The 26,000-nt window shown below is 47.7% G+C and overlaps 1 protein-coding gene and 1 pseudogene across 1 annotated transcript; one reads left to right on the top strand and one right to left on the bottom strand.

Moving 5' to 3' along the window:
• Window positions 1-270: 270 nt before the first annotated feature.
• Window positions 271-6,261, top strand: LOC149345818 (uncharacterized; annotated as a pseudogene).
• A 2,943-nt stretch (window positions 6,262-9,204) lies between these two features.
• On the bottom strand, window positions 9,205-9,793 carry LOC149345817 (uncharacterized). The gene has a single exon (XM_089585297.1). The coding sequence runs from the start codon at window positions 9,754-9,756 to the stop codon at window positions 9,205-9,207; it is 552 nt and encodes a 183-aa protein (XP_089441423.1). The 5' UTR covers window positions 9,757-9,793.
• Between the last annotated feature and the right edge of the window lie 16,207 nt (window positions 9,794-26,000).

Below are 26,000 nucleotides of genomic sequence, written 5' to 3'. Positions count from 1 at the left end.
GACTCCACCTATGTAAAGGGCCATTTTTGGTCCGCAAACTCTCCTTTTGTTAATTTAAACGTTTTCACCACCACCACCCGGTCACGGATATCGACTTATGTGGGCGGGGGGGGGGGGGGGGGGGTCGGGGGCTTGCTGGCATTGTTGGTTCTTCCTGCGACTCTGTCCGCCCAGGAGAGTTGCCTAGACTGCTGGTCCTGGCGGCGACGAGACGATGATCGAAAGTTGCTGGAGCGACTGACGCTGGTGCGGTCCGCGTCTCGGTCCGATATGCGGGAGGTGTGCTGTTGCGGTGAGGCGGGCGGTGAACGGCGTCCCCGGCCTTTACATCCTCTGGTACCCGTCTTGTGGGCGCCTCCACATATTATGCAAGCTGGGGTGCATGTCGGGGTGTCCTCTCGCGGGTGGAGGACGCCACATCTTGGGCAGTTGTGCGTGCGCTGAAGAGTGCACACATCCGCGCGGTGTCCTGGTTGACGACAGTTGGTGCAGGTGTCCAGGTGTCCTCTGTACGGGGTGCAGGTGAGGAGACCGCCTCCGTAGGAGAAGGTTCGGGGCACCGGATCCCCGGAAGGTGATGAGTATCGAACGGGTCTGTCCCATGCGACGGACATCAATGATGGGGGCCGTAGGGTTGCCCGCGATGAGGTCTTCTAGAACCTGTGTGGGGGTTTCCTCCCAGTGTCCACTGCTCCAAGGAGCAGTTATGCGCCTTCCCTCTGGTTCAGGTGTCCACCGAGAAGTGTGAGACATATACTGCGTATTTTCTTTTGTCAAAAACCAATTTACAAATTTTACCCTCTGATTTCCATGCCTCCGCTCTATTGGTTTCGCAGCTGTGGGGCACAAATAGTGCGCATTTCCTTTCCTCCAAAAAAATACCGAAGACACGCTGGAAATTCTAAAGTGTACTTGGCGAAAGCCTTGCGGTGAACCCACTGCCACTTTCCCGAACCGCTTGGCGCGGACTCACTGGGCCGCTTTGGAGCCATGCGTCTCAATCACTCGACTGCAACGAGACGTCTGGCGAAGGAGCGGTTGTGTAGCTGCTACCGCCGACGCGCGCGCGCTTGATCTACCGTTACTGTGAGACGTCACGTTTGCTATGCACAGCTGCGCCCCCCACTGGCGCGCCGGTTTCTAAGGAGGGGAGGAGGTTGCGCTTTTACTTTCTCCTTTCCAATCTCCCGCTCCATTGCCATGGAGTTTTTTTTTCCTCCATGTCCATTGCTTTCGAACCTTAAAGGGTGACCACTGCAGGTTGCACCGGACAACGGCGCAGGCGACGGCGACTGCGACGCCACCAAACGCAGAAATGGTCGCAGCGCCGCGCGGACGGTTCTCGCCGGCGTCCGTCGTTGTTTGTGAACCAATCTGTATGCTCGTGGTTACGGCTCTTGATATTGTTCTATTAAGATTTCTGCGTCGTTTGACTGTGATATAATGCTGAGCGACAGGTCAGCAGGCACTGCCATTCTATGCAGCCACGACGTCAAGAAGCCGTGAAAGTCGTCTGCTCATGTTGCTGCACGACCCTTTCTGGCCCGCGCGAGCAAGGTGAATGCCTTTCTGCACATGGCTCCGATTTGCCGCTATCGCTTCTTTATGTCGGCGGTTCTGCAGTCATCCGTCGTGTCTTTCGTCTCAGCTCGAGGCCCATTATTGCCGAAAATGACAGACTAGAAAGCGAAGATAAGCGATGACAGAAGTATGTACTGGAGGACCAAGAAGCCGAGGACCCTCGCAGGGGAATAGGGGTTCGATAACAGAAAATCAATAAATCAAGCATGAACTGTAAACGCTTTCATGTGTGGGGCCGGCGGCGTGCAGTCCCCAAGCTGTTTCGCTTCGGTCTCTTCAATTTGGCTTCACAGGCGGCACTATTTGAAGGGGTGCCAACCTTCGTCCTCGTTTTTTCGCACCCCGCGCGCCCCCTGGACTTGTTTCTACGCTTTGTAAATTCGCAGGCCTAGATCTGCACGAGTTTTCGGCCGAAGCGCTCTTGCTCAAGAGAATGTGCAGAGAAGCGCAGCATGGCATGCGTTCCGACCAGCCCAGAGCAGACTACGCTCCATATCGTTGTCACTGGCGTCCGAAAGGAAGTGAAGGTCTGTCGCAATGTATGAAGGAGGCGAACGGATATATCTGAGAAGAGTCAGGTAAGAGACGTAGCATGCTATCGGTAGACACGTGATTTGCGGTCAGAAGGGATTTTGTTTTTATTCGTTGCCGCTTACATCGGGAGACCACGGTCGACGAACACGGCCTCGTCCCATTGCTATAGGACCCAACTGCCATTTGGGACATCATGTTATGCTGTGTAGACATTTCAGATGTTGGAATTTCCCTTTACAGAGGGGCAGCGTTTGAGATTGCGGTTTCGCGGCACAACACGAAGGGAATTTCCCGCCTCCAAACACAGTCGCCGATGCCGGTTCCCGCCAGTGGCGGCGACGATGCGAGCAATGTGGCGCTAAGCGCCTTTCCTGCGGCTGCGCGTTCGCCTGAAGACAGGGCGCAGGTTTGTAACGTACGAAAAACAAAGTTCTTCATCTGAAGATGCAAGGAGATGAAGTACTTGGTGGAAGAAACCAGGACACTCCGGCACGTTATCCTTTGAATCTAATATGATCTGCAGCATGCCGTAAGGACTTTTTACTGAATGTAAACGCCAGCAATTTGAGTAAGCATCATGTCTACAGTCGCCTAGGGCACTGTTGCTTTTTGCGTAATACCAACAACGTCAACGATTTAAAGAATACCTCGCAATATTTTACGGCTGAACTTTTCACTTTTGATTTCACATACAGCGCTGCAAATGTGTGGCTGTCGGGACTGCGAATATTCTGATTACGTAATATCTGAAAGCAGCACACATGTACAAGTACCGAAGAAAACAGTCGAGTGATACTGCAAAGTTGGCTGACATCATGTAGCTTTGTGTTTTGCTCTCAATTACGCTTTACACTTCTGTAAGCTCTAAGCAAGGAAGCTGCTGTGGAAGAAGCTAGCGGGGCTCATCAATGAAACGTTTCTGTGTAGAGCAATAGTCACACAAGTTGAAAACAAGTGGATATCACTGGACAGGGCTTATAAAAAAAATCAAAGGGTAGCAAATCTCCAGCTCATCACCACCGCGTCAGCTGCGAACACGAGGAGTCAGTTGCGATGATTTCTTCAACTGTTCACTGGTTTTGATCATTTGTGGGTTACACAGAGAGCTGGCTGATATCCTATAAAAAGCACATAGCATTTAATCTGAGTCCGCTGTTGGATTCAGTGAAGGCAGTACTCACCACCGGAAATTCTGAGTAAGTGGAAACATATTATTTATGCAAAACCATGGAAACGACGTCCCACCTTTACAATTACTTCCAACAAGACAAGCTTCACAGAAGCACCTCCTGAGCATCTACCGGTGCCAGTAGAGAGCAGCACTAAGATACAAGTGGCGGAGGAAAGAAATAGGAAAGCGAATGCCATGTAAAAGGAGGCAAAAGCAAAGCGACCAAAAGCATGAGAAAAAAGGCAGAGTGGAAGGGCTCAGCGGCATAATGACCGTATGGAGAGATTTTACCACATGAAAGATATCCTTGCAAAGCAACAAGGAGCACTGAATGCCCTGTAAATGGCACCTGTCTCGTTGTTTTTTTGTGCCTTCCTTGTCCCTCCCTCATCTGCCGTCTTCACAATCAGCGTTAGCTATGTACAAACTACCCCAATCCAAAGTACTTCACTTCTTGCACTGCATAGTCAATTGATTCCATAATGAAATGATGCTCTACATCACGATCATCATCATCATAATCAGCCTGACTACGTCAACACGTTCTGGCGGGTTAGTTGGTCAAGCAAATAAACAGCGCGAACGAAGACGAGCACAAAAGACAAGGAAACGGACGACGCAGCGCTGACTAACAAGCCTGACTACGCTCACTGCAGGGTCAAGGCCTCTCCCATGTCTCTCCAATTAACCCTGTCGTTTGCCAGTTGCGGCCACCGTATCCCCGAAAACTTCTTAATCTCATCCACCCACCTAGCTTCCTACCGCCCCTTGCTAAGTTTGCCTTCTCCTGGAATCCACTCCGTTACCCTTAAGGACCAGCGGTTATCTTGCCTTCGCATTACATGCCCTGCCCAAGCCCATTTTTTCCTCATGATTTCAACTAGGATGTCATTAACCCGCGTTTGTGCCCTCACCCTATCCGCCCGCTTCCGTTCTCTTAACGTTACACCTATCATTTTTCTTTTCATAGCTCGCTGCGTTGTCCTTAACTTAAGCTGAACCCTCTTTGTTAGCCTCCACGTTTCTGCCCCATAGGTGAGTACCGGTAAGATACGGCTGTTGTATACTTTTTCACTTGAGGGATACTGGTAAACTGCCATTCATGATCTGAGAAAACCTGTCATATGCGCTCCACCCCATTATTATTCTTCTAGTTATTTCCCTGTCAGGAACCGGATCGGCAGTCACTACCTGCCCTAAGTAGACATAATCTCTTACTACTTCCAGCACCTCACTACCAATTGCGAACTGCTGTTCCTTTGCTAGGCTGTTGAACACTACTTTGGTTTTCTGCATGTTAATTTTTAGGCCCACCGTTCTGCTCTGACTGTCTTAACTCATTGATCGCGCTTTGCGGTTCATGTCCTGAGTGGCTTATCAATGCAATGTCGTCAGCGAATTGCAAATTGCTAAGATATTCTCAATTAACTCTTATCCCTAACACTTCCAATTTCAGGCTTAGCAATGCAATGTCATCAACGAATTGCAAGTTACTCAGGTATTCTCTATTAACTCTTATCCCTAACACTTCCCATTTCAGGCCCCGTGATACCACCTGTAAGCAGGCGGTGAATAGCTTTGGCGAGGTCGTGTCTCCCTGCCAGACACCCTTCCTTACTGGAATTTTGTTGCTGATTTCGTGATGGACTATGGTAGCTGTGCTGTCGTCATAGATATCTTCGAGTATTTTCACATGAGACTCTTCTACACCTTGATTGCACAATGGCTGCATGACTGCTCAGGTTTCCACCGAGTCAAATGCGTTTTCGTAATCAATGAACGCTATATGTAAGGGTTCGTTATATTCTGCCCATTTCTCTATCACCTGAATGATAATGTTAATACGGTATATTCTCGAATGTCTTTTACGAAAGCCTGCCTGATCATTTGGTTGATTGCAGTGTAAGGGTGACCTGCTGACAAGTCTAATTTTTCAAGTTCTTGACGTCTCCTGTCTTTGAATTAAGGTAGTGTTATGGTTCTTCAAAGGTTGTGGTACGCTTGATGTCATAAATCTTTGCGTATACAGGGTGATTAGTTTTTCTAGCAAATTCTCCTCTCCGTCGTTCAAGAGATCTGCTGTTACCCGACCCTCACCAGCTTCTTTCGCGCTTTGCATTTGTTCTTAGGCTTTCTTTACTTGTTTTGTTATTGGCGGGATGTCCCATTGCTCAGCTGTACTGCATTTTCATACTGCTAATGACATTGCCCTCTTTTCCTCAGCGCATACGTCTTGTTTTCACCTATGCCTATAGTTTCCTGTTCACGGTTTCTGGGCACTACCTCCGTTCTTTAGGCATGTTCGATTTTCGCGATGTTAAACTTGCTTATGTCGGCTACCTTGCGCTTGTTTGTTTCATAGCTTTGAAAGGTTTGCTCTGTTCGTAGGTTTAGTAGCTTTCGTGCTTTAGCATTTTTTAATCAGATTTTCCGTCTCTGAGATAGGTGATGAGCAAGTTTGCTTGTTTGCTATGGCGTTAAATGGTCTGTATCATTTGTGTATTATAGAGAGATCTAATGGAGATACTGGAAAAGGAGCACATCACTAATCCGCTGTTCCTCTTGTTGCCTGGAAAGACAATACTCCCTAGCGGATGGTCACGGTCAGTGAAAGACAATTTTTCTGATGCACTGGGAAATGGTGTGGCATCTGTGTGCATATTTTCAACAGGACAAGCACCACACAAGCATCCGCCGAGGTTCTGCCTACGCCAGTCGAGGGCAGACTGCCTGCAACAGTTGAGGACAGCCCGGCTCCTATGAGAAAATCCCACAGCAAGTCGCTGCTTCCTTTTTTAGGCCTGAAAAAAAATAGGCAGGCGAAAGGGAAGCAAGCTGAAAAGAGAGCTGAGGAACGCACAGAAAGAAAATGGTGGGAAGAAGAGAGGAGAAGGTGGCATGCACACCGCATGGGTAGATTTGACCGCCTGCTAGAGTTGACTGTCAAAGAGCAAGGGTTACAACGAGGAGAATAAGGTTATCATGCGCAACCAATGCACGCTCAATTTGTTTCATAGCTCATAATAATTCAATTTACAAAACTGTTTATTTATTTATTTAGGCAGGAGTCCCTCGAGCGCCCTCAGTTAGAGTGTAATACAGGAGGGCAGAACACAAATACATAATAATGAATACAAAAGGCAAACACAGACAAGAATAAACTCCAGAAAACTAATAAATGTGCAAGAATAATCATAAAAGGAAATAGAAATAGATACTTCCGAAAGAAAAAAATATATAAGCAGAAGCAAAAAAAGGCATGAAATGATAAAGGAAAAATAAGAAAAAAAACTTACAGGGGTTCAACGCTGCTGAATCGAATTTCGAGCGATTGCTCCGCATATACAAGACACAACGCTGGTTTCAATGTTTTATTGTTACCATGCCCGGCAGGGAACTTTGGCTGTGTGTGGTCGGGCGTTCCCTCGAACACAACCAGCCGTCTGTTCAACGCTTCAAAGTGGTGCACCGGCTTTCTATGCCGAACCCACTTTCATGCCCTGCGTGTGATGTTAGTGCATGTTAAATATCCCCAGGTGGTCGTCAGCAAAAAGTGTCCGCAATTTTGTCTGCACGATCACGTTGCTCTCTAAAGATGTGTGGTTGTAACACTGTGTTAAAACGTTGCCGTAGAAAAAATTTTGGTTGATGAGGTGCAATAAGCTAATTAAACGCGAAAAACCGCCAAAAAATACACTTAGACGAGAAAACAGCCATGGACGTCGATATAGTATATGGAGGTCGGAAGAACCTCAGACATAGATATAGCAAGCGGACATTTTGCTCTCGCATTGCTCTAATGAGGGTCTCCGCAGTGACCTCAAATTTTTTTAATTCGAAAGCATAATATGGCTCTGTTGCGTCAGCAAACAGTGCTCACAAATTTATCTGCACGATTACGTCGTTCTCTTAAGATAAATTTGTAAAAGTGTGATTGTGGTAGATTGTGTGCGGTAAAACGTTTTGTGGGAAAAAATTTAGTTGATGAGGTGTAATTGATTTAGTGAACACGAAAAAAAAATAAACTTACAGGTCAAAATATTCCTGGACGTCGACATAGTGTAAGAACGTCAGAACAGCCACTTACTTCGATACAGTATGAAAAGTATGGAGCAATGTGAAGGCATTGCTCCAATGCGGGTCGTCGCAGTGATCGCAAAGTTTTTCCGGAGACCTTCACTACGCACCTCTTTCTTCCTTTCTTCTTTGACTCCTTGCCCGCCGCGGTGGCCCAGTGGTTACGGCGCTCGGCTGCTGGCCCGAAAGACGCAGGTTCGATCCCGGCCGCGGCGGCTGAATTTCGATAAAGGCGAAATTCTAGACACCCGTGTGCTGTGCGATGTCAGTGCACGTTACAGAACCCCAGGTGGTCGAAATTTCCGGAGCCCTCCACTACGGCGTCCCTCATAGCCTCAGTCGCTTTGGGACGTTAAACCCCAATAAATCATCTTTGACTCCTTCGTTATCCTGTTTCCTTATGGGGCGGTTCTGTTGTATACCGAGTTGTGAGACAGTTGCTGCGTCATTTCGTTTCCTCAAAAATAATTATCAATTTCTTGCGACGCGGCGGCCGTGTTACGATGGAGGCGAAACGCAAATGGTGTGGCGAAACTCGGCTGAGCGTGGTTCTAAGGAACGGCAGGCAGCCGAACCAGTGGCCGATGTCGACGCGATGACGATGTTTGTGCCGCTGCTTCTCCAGACGTATCTCTCGTTCTTCGTAGGCTTCATCAAACAGACGAGCCCGATTTCGGAACTTATCACTAGCAAACGCGGCCTCGTGATGCTCTCTGCCGTAGGGATCGCTAGAAGCAGCCCGGCGCCTCCAATGCTCACTCGAACAACTCGTTTCAATTTCAATTTCATTTATTTTCCAGAAAATTCTGGCGGCTGCCTGGACTAAAAGCTGTAGGTATACAGCTTGACGAGGCCCAGGCAGCCGTTACAAGGCATAGGAGCAGACTTTGTTGAGAACATTGACATACACACAAAAAAAAAATAAAAACGAACACATAGTCAGGTTACAGTTTTCACAAAACAGGACATCCAGAAAGCACGAAATCATCAATAAATTACAATAGGGAAATACAGAAAACATATTTACATAAGATACAAGGGAGCAGCTGTACTTTGGCGCGAATTATACGTCAGGAATTATTTTTGAAGAAATAATTCACGCAATGCTTTCTTAGTAGGGTTATTTATGTCTTTATATCTATTTAAAATTACTGGAAGATTGTGCTGTAATGCTTGGAACTTATAGTCAGTGCGAAAATGGGGAACAAACCAAGTGTCTGTGTTGCGAGTATTAACTGTGTGATCGTTCTGTTTCAATAGCGCAGTGCCTTCAATCAGAGACCTAAAGGATGACGACCGATGAAATCAAAGCAATATTCGGAATTCATACATACTTTGAATTTTTAACACACTGAATGTTTCAAAAGCTTGCCGTGTGTGGCTTAGGTAATCAAGATTAGCAATGTGACGTATAGCTTCTATATGTCTGCCGTGTATAGGTGGCAAGTCAATCAATCAATCAATCAATCACTTTATTTCAGCTTTTTTTTACAAAAACTGAGGGCGGCAAGAAAAAAGCAGTCATTACGACCGCTTGACAAGCCTCGCCACCCCTACACAGAGGCAGTTTGGTAGCGACTATGATGGTTACTTCATACACTGGTAACAACGCAAGGTACACGGAAAGACAAGGCATGTAAATATATGCATAAAAGGAAAATTTTTTTTTTTAAATACGTGCATAAAAAGAAACTTTTTTTTTTAAATACATGCATGAAAGGAAACTTTGTTTTCATTTTGCATGGACAAGTAGTAATTCCGCACAACAGAATAAAGGTTTTACACAACATTTATGGTTCAATGCAATAGAATTCTATACATGGGTACGCATACTGTGGGACCTAGCTTGCAAACACATTTCGAATAGCCGAGACAGACATGCTGAGCAACATGTCATAAAAGGGCGTGTTCAAGTATTTGGGAAGAATGTATTTTAGTGTGGAAAGACCATAGTTTGCTCTGCATCGTGGTAATGAATAGATGATACGCTGTCGTGTCATATACGGTGTCTGATGTGGTGTAAGTGTCACAATGCTAGAAAGAAATGTGTCGTCTTCGGCTATTATTTTTTTATAGAAGGATGCAAACCTGTAATCGAACATTCTTGTTACGGGTATCATTCTGTATTGCTGGTAGATAAGACGTGTCGGAGCATCATACGGTACATTAGCAATTACGCGAAGTATTCTTTTTTGCAGTACTAGAAGCTTCTGGATGTTAGATGCTGTGGTTTGTCCCCATACAAGGAAGCAATACGATACATAAGAATAAAAGAACGCATAGTACAGATTCAGCTTAGTTTTGGCGGGTAAAATATGTTTATTCCGCGAAATTATCCCAATATATCTGGAAAGGGATAGGCACACTTTGCTTACATGAGCGTCCCACGACATAGTAGCAGTAAATACCACTCCGAGTAATGTGAAGGTTTCCACGTACTCAATGGGGGCGTTGTCGAAGTAGAGTGGTGGCACACTGCCTATATGCTGCCCCTTCGGATGGAACAATAAAGCTTTAGTTTTTAGTTTGTTTATTTTTAATCAGTTCAAAGATGACCACTCAGATAATGATGACAAAACTGTATTTGCGGTGCTAGTTAGTTCTTTGATGTCAGGTGAGGACAAAAATAGACTGGTGTCGTCAGCATATATGATGTATTTAACTAAGTTACTGATGTTGCATACGTCATTAATATATATGTTGAATAGGAGCGGCCCCAGAAGGCTGCCCTGGGGCACGCCGTTTGTGATTGCTAACAAGTCCGAAGAGCAGTGATTTAAAGCAACATACTGGCGACGAGCACTGAAATACGATTGAATGAGACAGAGGGCGTGGCCACGTATACCGTAGTGGTCGAGTTTTTTAAACAGAGTTTCGTGATTCAGTGTATCGAATGCTTTGCTAAAGTCTACAAAGACGCCTAAGGTGAGGTGTTGAGCTTCGAAGTTATTTAATATGTATTCTTTTTGATCAAGCAGAGCATGCTCAGTTGATCTATGCTTTGTGAATCCATACTGACAGTTGGCTATTACACAGTGCTTCTGTAGGAAATTGTAGTAACGTCGATGCATTATTCGCTCTAGTCCCTTGGAGAAAAAAGGTAGTACAGATATTGGCCTGTAATTTCCTAGAACGTTTTTATCACCTTTTTTATAAATAACCACAACTTTGGCCACCTGCATGGCAGCGGGAAAACGTCCTGTGCGAAGCGCGGTATTGTAAATATGTGTAAGGCATGGCACGATCAAAGGTAGTACGTATTTTACAGGTAAACTTTGAATATTACTTGGGTCAAGACTTGTCGTGTTCTTTAAACTTTTGCACACCGAGTAAACCTCAGCTTCGTCGGTTGGTTCAAGAAACATCGATTCGTTTAGCCTGTTGCCCAAAAATCTAGACATACCTGGATTGTACTGACTGCATCCAACTTCAGTGAAATATTGGTTGAAGGCATTTGCAAGGGACGGCCCAGCGATTTCCTTGCCATGCATAACTAGGCTCGCGAGGTCCTGATGTTGGTTATTTCGATTTAGCAGAATATTTAGGCGTCTCCACTTTTCTTTCGGGCGGTCTGAGAGATGCGCATTAAACAAGTTATTATAGTAGGCAGTCCTAGATGATTTAATTTCGCTGTTTAAGCGGTTCCTTAGCGACTTATAAGTGGCTAACACTGCGGGGGCTCTACTTTTTATGAAAGTCGCGAAGAGCTTGTGTTTCTTTTTTACCAGTCGTACCAAGCGAGCAGTCATCCATGGCTTTCGTGCTTTTTTTGAAGGTTTTATCTCAACGATAGGGAAACACTCATTATAAATTGGGAGAAAGAGCTGAAGGAGCTCACTGTATGATTCATCGGGTGTTGTGTGCTGGAAAACAGGATTCCAGTTCACAAGTGAAATACTGTTCCTGAAATGGTCAAGGCGGCTTTGGGAAAGTAGCTGTCGACGGACTTTCAAGGCTGTCTTTGCGGAAGGTTCTTTTTGAAGACGGACGAAGATAGGAAGATGGTCGCTAATGTCTATCGCAATACGTCCGGCAAATGACGCATCCTCGCGATTGGTTATTAGTAAATCCAAAGAAGAAGAAGAATGTGAGGTAACACGTGTAGGTCCGCGGATTTCATTTTGGAAGCCAGCTGTTTGTATGGTGACTAACATGCGCTCTTGCACTGAACTGCTTGTGCTCATATCTATGTTGAAATCGCCCCCGATGCACGCCAAGAAGTTTTCAGAAAGAAAAGATAACTCGTGTTCGAAGCTGCCAAAAAAATTCGCTGTATTGCCATGTGGGGGACGATAAACAACGCAAAAAGCTTGACCGCCACACCTAACTGTCAGCATTTCTATGTCATCGTTACTTAAGCAGTGATCAGATAAAATGTCACAGGAATAGTTTTCTTTGATCAACATTGCTACGCCTCCGCCCCGCTTCGTAGTACGATTAAGAAAAAATGATCTGTACCCGGGAAGATGGATGACGTCAACGTCTGAGCGATACCATGTTTCTGTCAATAGAATGACATCGAAGGGACAGGTTAAGCTGCATAAAAAGTATGTTAGTTGTTCAGCTTTATTTACGGCCGATTGCATATTCAAATGTATGATTTGGCAGCATTTGTCTTTGTTTTGGGAAAAATATGCGTTCAGCTGTGAAGGTGTGAAAAGTGGCGATTCCTCCATTGGCAATGTTAGAAGAGCCATTTCCACGTGTGCTGCTTTACGGCGTCCCTAATTCATCTTCGATAAGTCTGCTTGTGAGTAGATGTGAACCACCGAAGAATCGTCAGTTTGGCGGGCTAGAATAGTGCCGTTCCTCGTCCACACATGTTTCCACGAGACCTCCTTCTTTCTCGCAATCGCAGCGCCTAGAAGCCTTTTGTTGTCTGGTGTCAAGTGTTCATTGACATAAATCGGTGGTGAAGTTGGCAAAGAGCAATCTACACTGATGTCCTCATTTGTCAGACGTACTTTTTTCGCCTTTTCCAGCACTGCGTCCCTTTTTACACGGGATTTAAATTGAACAACAATGTTTGAATTATTAGGGTCACGAGTGGGCACTCACATTCATTTATTCCACATTTATCCTGGTACAGAAAAAATGTGAGGGCAAGGACTAAAAGCTGCTAGTTAAGCAGCTTGACTAAGGCCCTTGCCCCCTTTGATGGCAGCGTACAGGGGTTTAAAATCACACAAAAAATTACACACAATGATTAGATTAGTTTCTGCAGAAATTCTTGCACTACAGCACAAAATACGATCAAATAATATTTTACGCGCGTACACCAGAAAGCATTATACCGAGTCAACACACACATATTATATATATATACATGTATATACATATATACACACATATATATATATATATACACACACATATATATATATATATATATACTCGGTGGCAACACGCTACGTCCGACTCAGTGATAGGTTCATGAATAGCATCTCCAAGGTTTGTAACAAGATTAAGAACATTTTCCTCGTCTTGCTTCAGGACACCTTTAATTTCAATGTTCGACCTTCGTGAATACTGTTCCGAATGATTAAGCTTTCTCTCAAGCTCCTTTGTCTGCTTTTCCAGAGCAGCACACGCCACGCTCAATTCGTTGGTTACTTGCTCCAACTTGGCGTTCTTTTCCTTTTCATTTTTTAGTTCCCTTTTTAGGTCCTCAATTTCAGCATGCGCGTGGTCAATGCTCTTAATCATTTCAGTTTGCTCATTGCGAACTAATCGGATTTCATTGCGCAGGTTTCGTTCGACAGATTCTCGTGAAGCTTTCAGTTCCTGCTTTATCTCTTCTTTCAACTTTGACAGATCGGCTCGCATTTCATCCTTTACTTTTGCCGCGTCTTTTGACATTTTCAGAACAACAGGGCACACACCAGTTGGCAGCAGCGGCGACGGACAAGAAATGCAAAATTTCGATGTGTAAATGCCAAGCACTAACCTGCGGAACCGGGCAAACGGAGCGTTAGGCGTTGTTTTCCGTGCGTCGTCGCTACTGCCAAGTGATGAGGGTAGCCAGCGATAGCGGTTTTATATCCGGGTCGCGGTACGTCACTGTTGCTGGTGATAGCAGACGCCCCTCGTCGTTGACGATTACGTCCCCTGGTGCCGGTTGTCCGGTAAAGGGCAGCGCGTCCAAGCGGAGGGAATGCTCGGTCGGCTAGAAACTGTCGATGCAAAGGGGCGGGAACCACCTGCGGAACCGGGCAAACGGAGCGTTAGGCGTTGTTTTCCGTGCGTCGTCGCTACTGCCAAGTCCAAGTACTGGCCCTTATTCCGCAAGAACGAATCACGTGGTTTGTCACGTGATACAAATGGCGATAGCATGCCAGAAGTAGAGTTTTTCGCTGCAAAATAAAAATACAACTAAGGAAACGCACATGACATTCATACAGATGCTCCTAGCACTGCTCCTTCGCCATGAAATCTCGCAGAGAGTGACTGCGGCCTGGCAGACTGCAGTCAAATTCCCCTTCAGTGTCGTCAGCAGCCACATCTTTATCTTTAGCAGACAAAGGAGCGAACAGAAGGGGCTTCTGTATCTTCCGCCCTATATCTTCCGCTTCTGCCAAAGATGTAAGCTCCTGCTAGAACACCGCCTCGTTGTTTCACAGTTTGTGGAGCACGCACACCGCCATGAACATACAGCAGGGCTGTACAACAGTTTTGGCATCCGCAAGGTACAACTTACCAAAACACCTTTTAAGCATCCCGAAAGAGTTTTCAGTGGACAACCTATGCGGGCTGTGTCTCTGGGGAAACGTTCTTTCCAACATGGAAACCATGCTTCATTTTTCATGAATGGGATTATCAACCAAGTCATCAGGGGACATGCACTATCTCTTAGAATGTAGTTTTCACCACACTCCAAAACTGCACGTGCGAAGAAATGGCTCTTCCTAAAAACGCAGGCATCGTAGACCGATCCCGGGAACCTGAAGAGCCTATTCAGAAACCAATTCCTATCATCGCTGGCCCGTTGTAAAATGGTTGATGGCCACAATTTGCGACTAAAATATGGCTGCGCTGATTCGCATGGCGTCAGAGTCTGCACGTGAGAACAGAACTGCAGCTGATAGCATTCTTTGGGCCTTTGCCTCCACTCTTAGTGAAGAAACTTGCCTTGATACGACTCATTTCTGCACTTCAGGGACAGAATTAAACAACGCAGCTAAGTGCTCTCAAAAAGTGGAGGAACCGCTTCACGCATGCATGAGCTGATGACACGGTCCCGTCAAACGTGTCTACTAAGACGTACAGGGTCAATCACACTTAGCGGGAACATGGCTCCGCTTGGCTGCGTACACGCGGAGCACTATTGCAACTAATCCGGTGGCAAACCCGTGCAAAGGGGCCGATGACACGAATCACCACGTCGAGGTCCCTCTTCTCATGCGTCACTCTGCATTTATTCGTGAACGGGTTAAAAGCAATGGCACTCCGCAGGTACGTGGCCACGTGGAGCCTTGTTCCCTCTAAGTGTGATTGACCCTGTACATCAAAATTTGTAACCCCATATATACGAGAGTAATTAAGGCAGGCTTTTAGAGCCAGTCGAACGTTTCTCTAGAGAGCCTGAACGGTATTTTTTGCTCATGCTCATGATACAGGGTATGATGTTCTCTTACCCCGGCACACGATTTGCGTCTTCTCGTACCAACGCACAGGCTACCAAAATAAGCACACCATCGATCGTCGAACTAGTCGTCGTCGGAGTCAACGTGAATGTCATTGTGGTTGCAGTCGTCGTCTCTTTCCGACTCCAGCACCTTCATGGCAGTTTCACAAAGGACCATTTATTCTGACAAGAGATGCCGGCGATTCACAACGTACACGTAAGCCACGTAAGCAACATTATGCGTCTGCTAGGCCTGCACTTCCGCCTTCGTTCTGGCAGCAGCACTACTGCAGCGGCTACAGCTGCGCTAGGTGAACCGGTGCACCGTTCTCACAGCACCGCTCGGCACCGAGGCGACAGTATTCAGAACTATTGCGGCCAGTGCAAGCCAAATCGAACAGACCATTTTTTCCTCTGTAGTGTTTCGGCGTGTATGAATTGAAGGGGGAGATGAGGAGCGTCATTTTTAATCGCCGATATCTTCAGTTTTAATGAAGCAATTCTCACAGTGGGATGACGGTCGCTCTCTTTAACTTCACCTCGGAAAATGTAATTTCCTAGTTCCCGTAAGCAGAACGCGGGCACATGGTTTGCAAATCACGAAGCCAACTTGCCAACGTTGAGGAACTTCTGCCGGAAGTTTGTAGACACCTTTGGGAGCGCTGATATTCAGTAGGGTGTGGATCTGCTGAAGGATTAAAAAATAAAAAACTTCCACCTGCACCGCTAACACTCAACCGGCTTGATTCAATAAGCGCAGGGCAGAATGGTGGGCCTGTTGGTAAGGCGTGTCAAGGGAGAAAAACCAGCCAAAAAAGACGGAAACACAAGAAGAGAACGACACAGGACAACGGCTGGACTAACAACTGAATTTTTCATTGAGTACAGACCGCCAGGTAATCACCACGCATGCGCCAAGGCAACACTCAAACATGATCACTCAAATAATCAAATTCTTTTGCCGTTAATGCTATCGATGGTGAGCTGACGCAAGCATCACCATGTTTGGCAATCTGGAAAGCCTCAAAGATTTGACGAGCCTTCCGTGTTTTTCCGCAGCCCAGGATGGTGACATCTGCGAAACGTGGGGAACATTTTCCGGGACATCTACTGCAATGCAGAGCAAGATTACCATCTTCACCAGCGCCGACTTTTGTTCTGTGCTTGCGCAACCTCTCGTTCACACAGTCCCCTGTCTGACCTATGTAAAATTTTCCACAGGTCAGCGGAATCTTGTAGATCACTTCGGTCCGGCACTTTGTGTACATAGTTCTATGTTTGGTCGTGCAACGCTTCATATTTCCGCCAGGCATAATTCGTGCGCAAAGACCTGAAAGCTTAACTGGCGCAAAAAGGGGCTGCTACGCTTTGACTCTAACCACTCTAAACTAGTCAAGCGAGGTATTGCCAAGGCTTGTTTCCATAACGCCGTGAAAAAAAGGCTGAGGCTTAACTTGGTTAAGCCTGGAGAATGCGAAGCATCATCGTGTCGCGTAATTTGGAGCCGCACAACCACAGCGACGGCGCGAGGTGGGCCCCCGTTTCTCCGCTGTCGTGACGTCATCGTGTCACGTGGTGTGACGTCATGTATCACATGATTTGGAGGCGCACAAGCACAGCGACGGGGCGAGGTGGGCCCCCGTTTCTCCACTGTCGTGACGTCATCGTGTCACGTGGTGTGACGTCATGTATCACGTGATTTGGAGGCGCACAACCACAGCGACGGCGCGAGGTGGGCCCCCGTTTCTCCACTGCCGTGACGTCATCGTGTCACGTGGTGTGGCATCATCGTGTCACGTGATTTGGCGGCGCACAACCACAGCGACGGCGCAAGGTGGGCCCTCGTTTCTCTACTGTCGTGACGTCATCGTGTCACGTGGTGTGACGTCATGTATCACGTGATTTGGAGGCGCATAACCACGGTGAAGGGCTGAAGTGGTGGCTAAAGTGGTATGCTTTGCATAACAAAGTTGCTGCCACACCGTGTCAACCAGTGTCACTACGCAAGCCCAACGTCTATCTGATGCAGGCTTCCCAGGAGAAATGTTCAGAGCGGTCGCTGAAACCGTATTAAAGGAGATGAATGGCATGGCCAAGAAGGGAAAAAATGATGCAACTGACAAAAGGAAAAAAGTGCAAGTCATGCCTTATTTGCACAAAGTGGCGCACAATGTTAAGAAAGTCGCCGAGCGCCAGGTGGTCAATTTGGTGTTTTCTGCGCCAGTTAAGCTTTCAGGTCTTTGCGCACGAATTATGCCTGGCGGAAATAAGAAGCGTTGCACGACCACACATAGAACTATGTACACAAAGTGCCGGACCGAAGTGATCTACAAGATTCCGCTGACCTGTGGAAAATTTTACATAGGTCAGACAGGGGACTGTGTGAACGAGAGGTTGCGCAAGCACAGAACAAAAGTCGGCGCTGGTGAAGATGGTAATCTTGCTCTGCATTGCAGTAGATGTCCCGGAAAATGTTCCCCACGTTTCGCAGATGTCACCATCCTGGGCGGCGGAAAAACACGGAAGGTTCGTCAAATCTTTGAGGTTTTCCAGATTGCCAAACATGGTGATGCTTGCGTCAGCTCACCATCGATAGCATTAACGGCAAAAGAATTTGATTATTTGCGTGATCATGTTTGAGTGTTGCCTTGGCGCATGCGTGGTGATTACCTGGCGGTCTGTACTCAATGAAAAATTCAGTTGTTAGTCCAGCCGTTGTCCTGTGTCGTACTCTTCTTGTGTTTCCGTCTTTTTTGGCTGGTTTTTCTCCCTTGATTCAATAAATACTAAATAAAATTTTAATATTCAAGCGTGGCAAAATGCTTTGCACTAAGCCTGAATGCGGAAATATCTGTTCACTGGGAAGAGATGATACGTGAACAGGAAAGCTATTCTACCGGGGAGCAGGCCTGGAAGGCTCCCTTTATCTGCGTTGTCAAGATGGATCAGATGGACTGCGGGAAAGGAAATTGGCCGGTGGGGAGCGGGCAGTAATAGTTTGGATGGTAATGGGGACAGCATGGGATTTTGACACGATCGTGTGAGAGTCGAACTAGGCCTCCCTTACTGGCTAGAATTATGTTTTTACAAAATATGCAGTCCTTGACTTCAACATAGCATGGATTGTTTCCCGGAGGCGCCGACCCTCTGAAACAGGGAACCCTAATAGGACTCCCTGTTATCGTGGTAGCTGAACTAAGGTCTCCTATCCCAAGCCATTTCTTCCTTCCTCAGCTAATACAGGACTTTGCTTTCCCAAGCATGGAGGGTTTTTTTGGTGCCGACTAGTGGTACCAGCCTCGACGGTAACCCTTTCATTGTTTTAGTCCTGGCAAAAATCTTAAACTGGCTTGGATTCAAGCATACTGACGCGAATGTTTGTAGTGTTTGTTCGTTCATTCATCAAACCTGCCGACACGCCTATTTATCACTTTGCTTGTGATGCAAGAAGCGACCAGATTTTTCTCGATTGACCGTATTCACGCGGAACAGATTCTACGTTGTCCCGCATATCAACTTTGCAGGTTTTATGTCGAAAGCTTGCTATCGGCTTCAAATTCAGCGCAGCCGAGAGCGGTGGGCATTTCGGTTCAACGACCACCGAGCAGGCTTTTTTGCTACGCCGCCGGCGGCTCATTCAGTTCTTTGCGGGCGCAAGTGAGCCCAGATGAAGAGCTTTGTTTCGACGAGATTTTCGTCGCCTTGCTGCTCTCCGGACTGCAGTCACCACTACGCGACATCTGGCGGAGGTGCTGACCTGCTAATCTGCTATGCCCCCTCCCCCCCACACACACAGCTTCGCCAGCCCCGTCAGCCACCGACATTCTATGGAGAACCACATGAAGATGTAGAAGACTGGCTGGACGTGTACGACCATGTGGCAGCGCTGAACGCCTGGGACGACAAGTTTTGATTGGACGTCCCTTCGAGAACGTGGTTTGAAAACCGCGAATCTTCCCTCACGACCTGGGTGACCTTTAAGAAGCAGCTACTCAGTACGTTGACTAGCGTCGTATGGAAAGAAAGACCGTAGATCCTGCTGCAGTCAGGAATTGAATACCCAAAAGAAACCGTCACTGCGTATGCGGAAAAGATGAAACGCCTTTTCAGGCGCCCTTACCATGATTTTACTGAAGAAAACAAGCTCACCTTTCTTATGCGTGGCGTAAAGGAGCAACTGAAGGCCGGTATAATCCGGAATCCTCTAAAAGCTTTCGCCGAGTTCGTAGTCGAAGCTTCTACCATCGGACAGAGCGTTGACGCCTGGACACGTCAGTACAATCGACCACTTCATGTGCTGACGGTAGGTGCCCCAGATGATGCCCCTGCAAGCGGGGCTAACCTGCAAGACCTAATACGCGAAATCATTAGCGAAAGACTTCGCTGACTGCTGCCATCCCCAACAAAGCAGACGCAGCAGACTCAGGTGGCGTCGCTCACGGACATTATCCATGAAGAAGTACAGCATGCATTTGGCTCCCCAACACCGACGACACACACGGAAGCTCAAGCCATGACCAACGCCACTACGCAGTCCTCAGCCCCGACGAGACCCCCAAAGCGCTCATAGACGGGCATCAGCTCTACAAGAACGACGGCCCCTAGCTCCTGCACGACAACCTTACGAGCGACGGTACAGCTCTAGGAAGTGCGACTAGCGGAAGACTCCCGACAACAGCCCACTGCGTTTCCATTGTGCCCGTGCAGGGAACATACTTCGCCACAGCCCGTACAGACGCATCGCCCTCCAGGATTTCTTCACCGACGCCCCACGACCGCTCCCCGGCCAGAGACCACGGGAAATCGACGAGTACCAGCACAGAGGAGAGTACGTGTCGTCAAGCCGTCTCTCCCGCTCCCCGTCGTTGTCCGCCACACGTTTTGCATCACCGGGCCGCAGCTACGCCGTGGATGTCTGAGGAAGGACACCTAGCTCCCGTAGCGGAAACTAAACGAAACATCATGTGGAGGCCAGGCTGCTTGACGAGGAAATGACGAAGATCCTCCACCGGCCACGCTGCATGAAGACACCGCGCCCACTACGCCGACGCCGCATACATTTACAATCTCGACCGCGACACGAAACACCTTCAAAATGACGCCGCGATCCAAAAAAAAACAGATTATGACCACATCGCCCATCCACGATGCACATACCGGACGAAGGCGTGACCCGAAGCCGAGTACGAAGTGCAGCGCCAGAGCCAGGACATCCGACTTAGAAGTCGTTATCAACGATCAACGGCTAGAAAGTTACTACTCTAGTTCACATAGGAGCCGATTATTCGGTGATGAATGGAACATTCGCAGCGCAGCTGAGCAAAGTACAGACCGCCTGGGACAGCCACAAATTCCCACGCAGGGGCCACCACATTACGCTATCAGGACGATAAACAATGCGAGTGACTCTCAAGCGATATACCTATCCAGCGACCTTCGTTGTGCTACTGCAGTGTTCTCCCGAAGTGGCCTTGGACGTGGATTTCCTTAAAGAAAATCATGCGATTAACGGCGTGGATCCAAGCACGCTTTAGACGGACGAGGCCATACCTTCGCTGAGAAGTGCGGAACATCACGTTGCGCTGAGTGTCCTGGCGGAAGAAGTGAGTGTCGCACTTTGCTTAAGCATCATGTTTACCGTAGGCGCCAAAAGGGGAACATGCAATTGCTTCTAGAGCGAGGAATCGGCATCGCAAGGGGCATCGCACATTTCCGCAATGACCAAGCCGGAGTACTGCTGACTAACTTCAGCGAAGAATACCGGCACGCTAACAGAGGAACGACGATTGCTTTCTTCGATGAAATATCCGACGTATTAGACTCCTTCGCCCTCTCCGACCTATCCGCAGAAGATTCTCCTGACCAAGAGAACTCGCCAGCTTTCGACATTAACCCAGCCCCGTCCCGGAACAGAAAAGACCACATCCGCAATCTGCTTCATAGCTACAGCGAATGTTTCTCGTCATCGCCTAAGGTCCGACAAACGCCGATTCAGCCAGGACAGCAGCTTGGGCATGTTGGTTATTCATTCTTGATGGAACAGCGCAAAACATCGGGACAAGAGACAAGCGCTGAAGCGCTTGTCTCTTGTCCCGATGTTTTGCGCTGTTCCATCAAGAAACGCCGATTGCCAAGCATCGCATGATAACCGACCAGAACGTCCCACCTCTCCGCCAAAGCCCCTACCGTTTGTCGCCGCTAGAACGACAAGCCATTCGGCACCAATTGGAAGTAATGCTGAGCGACCGCGTTATCCAGCCTTCAGAGATCCCCTGGGCGGCACCGGTTGTTCTAGTGAGAAAGAAAGACGGTGCACTTCGATTCTGCGTTGTCTAGCGCCTCTTGAACGATATAACAAAGAAGGGCGTCTAACCCCAACCCCGAATTGGTGACACACTGGACCGGCTCTGCAATGCAAAGCATTGATAGTCGATGTACCACAGCAGCGGCTACTGGCGACTTAAGCTCGATGGAAGACATTGGGAACAGACCGCATTCAGCACTCCGGCTGGCCTCTTCGAGTTCAAGGTGATGCCATTTGGTCTCTATTCCACACCAGCGACGTTTGACCGTTTCAGCACTGTTTCCACCTCAGGCCCGTAAGAAAGCTGTGCGCATGTTCCTCGGATTGTGGGCGTATTTCGGATAAATTGTCTGGAACTTTTGGCGCCTCGCCGAGCCTCTGAACCACCTGACAAAGCCAGACGTGCTATTTAAATGGGAAGCGGCGCAAGTATACGCCTTCAAGGAACTTCACCGTTGTTCACAGTCCCCATCGATCCTCTGCCACTTTGATCAAAATTACGAGACAAATTCACACCGACGCAAAGAGCGTGGGCCTAGGCGCTGTCCTCGTTCAGAAAGCTGACTGACTGAAGAAGGTTATTTTATACCCTATACGTACCCTGTCCAAGCCCGGGACAGATTATTCGAGAACTGAGAAAGAGTGTTTTGCCATCATCTGGGCTACGTCGAAATTCCACCGCTACCTGCCCGGAGGACCATTCATAGTAGTCAGCGATCACCACGCACTGTGATGGCTTGCCAGTTTGAATGACCCCTCCGGCCGCCTCGCTAGATGGAGCCTGCGGCTCCAGGAGTTTAACGTCACCGTCGTTTACAAGTCTGGTCGCAAGCACTCTGACGCCGACTGCCTGTCAGGAACCCATGCAGATGGACCGCCACCAGACGACTATGAGGACGTAGAAGTACTTTGCTTTGGGCTAGTTGGTTCGTAGGTATGAGGACATCTTTCTCTGTCTTATCACGTCCTGCTCTTTCCCACAGAAGCACCGCTTGGACCCCGACGAAGAACGACTCATCGAGTACTTGCAAGGCAAGGTTTGTTCACACCCCGCCTGTTTCACTCGAGGATTGTCTTCGTTCTGTGTACACAATGATGTCCTTGCGAAGAAATTCACTACGAACAAAACAACCTATCTCCTTGTTGAACCTGCAAGTCTGCGGGAACAAGTTCTTCAGCCTTCACCCGACGAGCCGACAGCTGGACATCTCGGGCTTGGTCGCACCCTCCGGTGCATTCAAGGCAAGTATTACTGGCCCCGACTGTCTGCCAATGTCGCGAATTATGTGAAAACCTGCCGAGATTTTCAGCGATCAAAGACCCCTCCCACAAGACAACAGGATTTATGAACCCCACAGAACCCCCTCAAGGCTCTTTCAGCAGATCGGCTTGGACTTGCTTGGCCCCTTCACGAAGTGAGCGTCTGGAAATAAGCGGATCATCATAACTACCGACTGCCTAACCCGCTACGCCGAGGCAAAATCTCTACCGAACGGAACAGCAGCATATGTCGCCAATTTTTAAGGCATAAGCCTTTAATGCCTCATCCTCGTAAGCAGGGGTTGTCGACAGAAATGTCACGCTTTTCAATTGGTCGAAATGGTCGTGACGTCATAGTGCGCGAATTTCAAACGGGGCCAATTCTACTTCGGCTAGTAACCATGGAACCAATTAAAGGGATCGTATGCTGATGCACCAAGTAAGTGGGACTGAGTTTAGTTAATTGCTTACTTAACCAATTAGCCTAACTAACCTTTCTAGTCACACCAAATAGATAAATAAAACCGAGTAGGAAATTGGCCGAGCTCGGGAATCGAACCCCGGTCTCCGGAGTGCGAGACGAGCACGCTAACACTCCGCCATGCCAGCTCAATGGTTTGGAATGAACAAAGGCGCGTCTAGCGAATACGGTGTCTTCGTTCATTCCCATCTTCCTCCCTTCCCGTTACGACGAGGTTTAGGTGTCCACCGAGGTATGAGAGATAGACACATTTCCTTTCCTCAAAAACCAATTTACCGACGAGCAAGGCATAGAGCCGAACGGGCGATGGCGTTCAATGGACTCCCTGGCAGCATTGCAAAACGCTGTCGCGTTCCGCTCTTAGAGGCGAAGCTTAACACCTTAACCACACATCAGTGACACAAGCAGCAACACCACGCTTAAGGCTTTCGCCTCACCGCACTTTAGGTCAACAAAGTGCCCCCTGATTTTTTCGGAGAGTGCATTCTTCTGCGACATGGAGCCTCAACGTGCTCATCACAGACAGATGACAGCATTTACGGTGGATCTGACGCCAGCCATACTGCGTTACAGCCCAAGCAGCCACCGGAGGACAACTGCGTACCACCCACAGTCCATAACATAAGAGTAGCGCAAAACCAGGACGACGGACAAAAGGAGAGCGAACACACACCAACAACACAACAAAGAACCTAACACCACAGAAGAAACGAGGAGCAAGGTGGCTGTCATTCCTTACGTCCATTGTCTCGCGCACAATCTCAAGAAAATAGGAAAAAAGGCAAACGTTCGCGTGGTGTTTTGAGCTCCAGAGGAGCTAAGTGTGTTATGCAAAAAGTCCGTGCCCTCCGCACATTGCTCCCAAAAGCAGCAGTGTACCATCCACCACAGGAAAAGATTTGTTAAATGTACTGAGGGCATTGTGTACAATATTCCGCTCTCCTGTGGCAAGCAGTATATTGGGCAATCTGGTAGGTGCCTGAACGATAGGCTTCGAGAGCACAATAACAGCATGAAGACTTATACCGGCAGCAATCTAGCTTTGCTCTGCAACGATTGCAAGTGCGTGCCTTTTTTGGACAAATGCTCAGTCGTTGCTAAGAGTAGAGATAAGCTAACTCGCGAAATTGTGGAAGCTGCACAGATTGCTGCCTTACAAGATAACTGCGTTAGTACTCCGTCCATTTCCTTGTCTAAACGACAGCTGGCCTTCTTGGGTTCAAAACATTCGTGATCTCATATTTTTACCGCATTTTTTTATCCCACCTTCTTTTCGATTTTTTCTCTTAGGTCAGCGCATGCGCTACCTTTGCTCAGGTTCCGTTCTCTTGGTTGGGTTTGGTTTTCTTCGTCAGTCGGAAGTTAGCGCCTGTGTTGTTGGTGTGTGTTCTCTCCCCTTTTGTCCGTCGTCCTGGTTTTGCGCTACTCTTATGCTATGGATCAATACCAACTTGCCCAAATTTCGACCCTGGTGAATCACCCAGACTGACCGAGCGCCTGAACAAAATCATCGCCGATATGCTCGCCATGCATGTCGATGCCGAACGGAAGACCTGGGACGTTCTCCTGCCTTATGTTGTCTTCGCCTACAACACCGCAGTGCAGGAGACCACCCAGATGACGCCTTTTAGACTCGTCCATGGCAGGGAGGCCACGACCAGGCTAGACACCATGCTGCTCAACGTTGCTGACGATAACGTCGACGTCGCCGCCTACCTTCAACGCGCAGAACAGGCTCAAAGACTTGCCCATTACGAATCAAAGACCAGCAGCGGACCGACGTCAGACGTTGCAACCTATGAAGACGCAACGCACGGGTTGTATGACAAAACTCATCGTGCTCCCCGCCTTTCGCTATGTGCAGCCTTTGCCGGCATTGGGTGCGACGGGTTGTCGAGAGGCGCCCCCATCTCCTCGAAGCGCCTTTCATAAGCCATGCGTAGCCGGGAGAGCAGAGCCCGATGGCATGCGGCGGGCACAGCATACTTTGCATGCGCTTAGGACGTTGCCTATCTGTGCAATCTGTGCTCGCACAGATCTGTGCTCGCACGGTTTATTGAACTGAATAGGACAGCATGTGCTCCTGCTGGCATAATGCGAGACAATGAGATCGCCTTGATTTGAATTCTGCTTCTTCTTAACACCGATGTTCCAAAAAAGAAATATTAGGATAAAACTAAGTGCCAGTGAATGACGACGCATGCTTTAGATTTTCTATCTTTTACAAGATCCCCAACTATTGGTGATTAATTTAGTGTTGATTTGTTCATTTTAACATTTGCTTTTCCCAGGAAAGAGCCTCGCAGACACTCGGATGTGAACAGTCTTCAAATATTCCGTTTCGAAAACGGAATTCAAAATCTATAAATAGATCAAAACAAATGTGATCCTGTTTAAATTCACTACGCCAGTAATGCTTAGGGACAACTGTATGAATGAACAAGGACTTGAAGTTTGGGAGCCCTAGTTCCCGGAAGATATTTTCAGCTGACAAAGTGGGTGTGTTATGAGCTACGTTATTCAAAATATTCTTTCAAATGCAGTCGATCCTGCAAATCCGACGCTCCGAGCAAAAGCCAGAGATGGTAATACCATACCTTAACACACTGTACACCAAAGCATTTACAATCGTTATTTTTACAGATAAAGGCACAACAGTTTTGATATTAATCAACAACCATACCACTGACCTCAATTTTGAACACGCATTGGGTAAGTGGCGATGCCAGATTCAGCCACTGCCAAAAGACACTCCTATATACCTGACACATTCTACATAATCAATAGGTGAACATTTACAAGAAATACAGTTTGAGGTATGTAAGTAAATAAGAATGTTAATAAAAAGTTGTCTTTAGTTGGGAACGAAAATAGACAAGCTGTGTTTTTTGGGCGCTGAGGGCAATTCCATTCTCAGCAAACTAGCGCATGGCATTGTAAATGCCATATTGCAACAAACCAGCAGCCA

This window comes from Amblyomma mixtum, chromosome 4, assembly GCF_055824585.1.
Source record: "Amblyomma mixtum isolate Tamu chromosome 4, ASM5582458v1, whole genome shotgun sequence".
Lineage (NCBI taxonomy): Eukaryota > Metazoa > Arthropoda > Arachnida > Ixodida > Ixodidae > Amblyomma > Amblyomma mixtum.
The sequence above is the reverse complement of the archived record's forward strand: the minus strand, read 5'-3'. Positions and strand labels throughout refer to the sequence as shown.

Excerpts from the sequence above, each read along its gene's own strand:
- LOC149345817 (XM_089585297.1), bottom strand. The coding sequence starts at position 9,756 with ATGTCGTGGGACGCTCATGTAAGCAAAGTGTGCCTATCCCTTTCCAGA.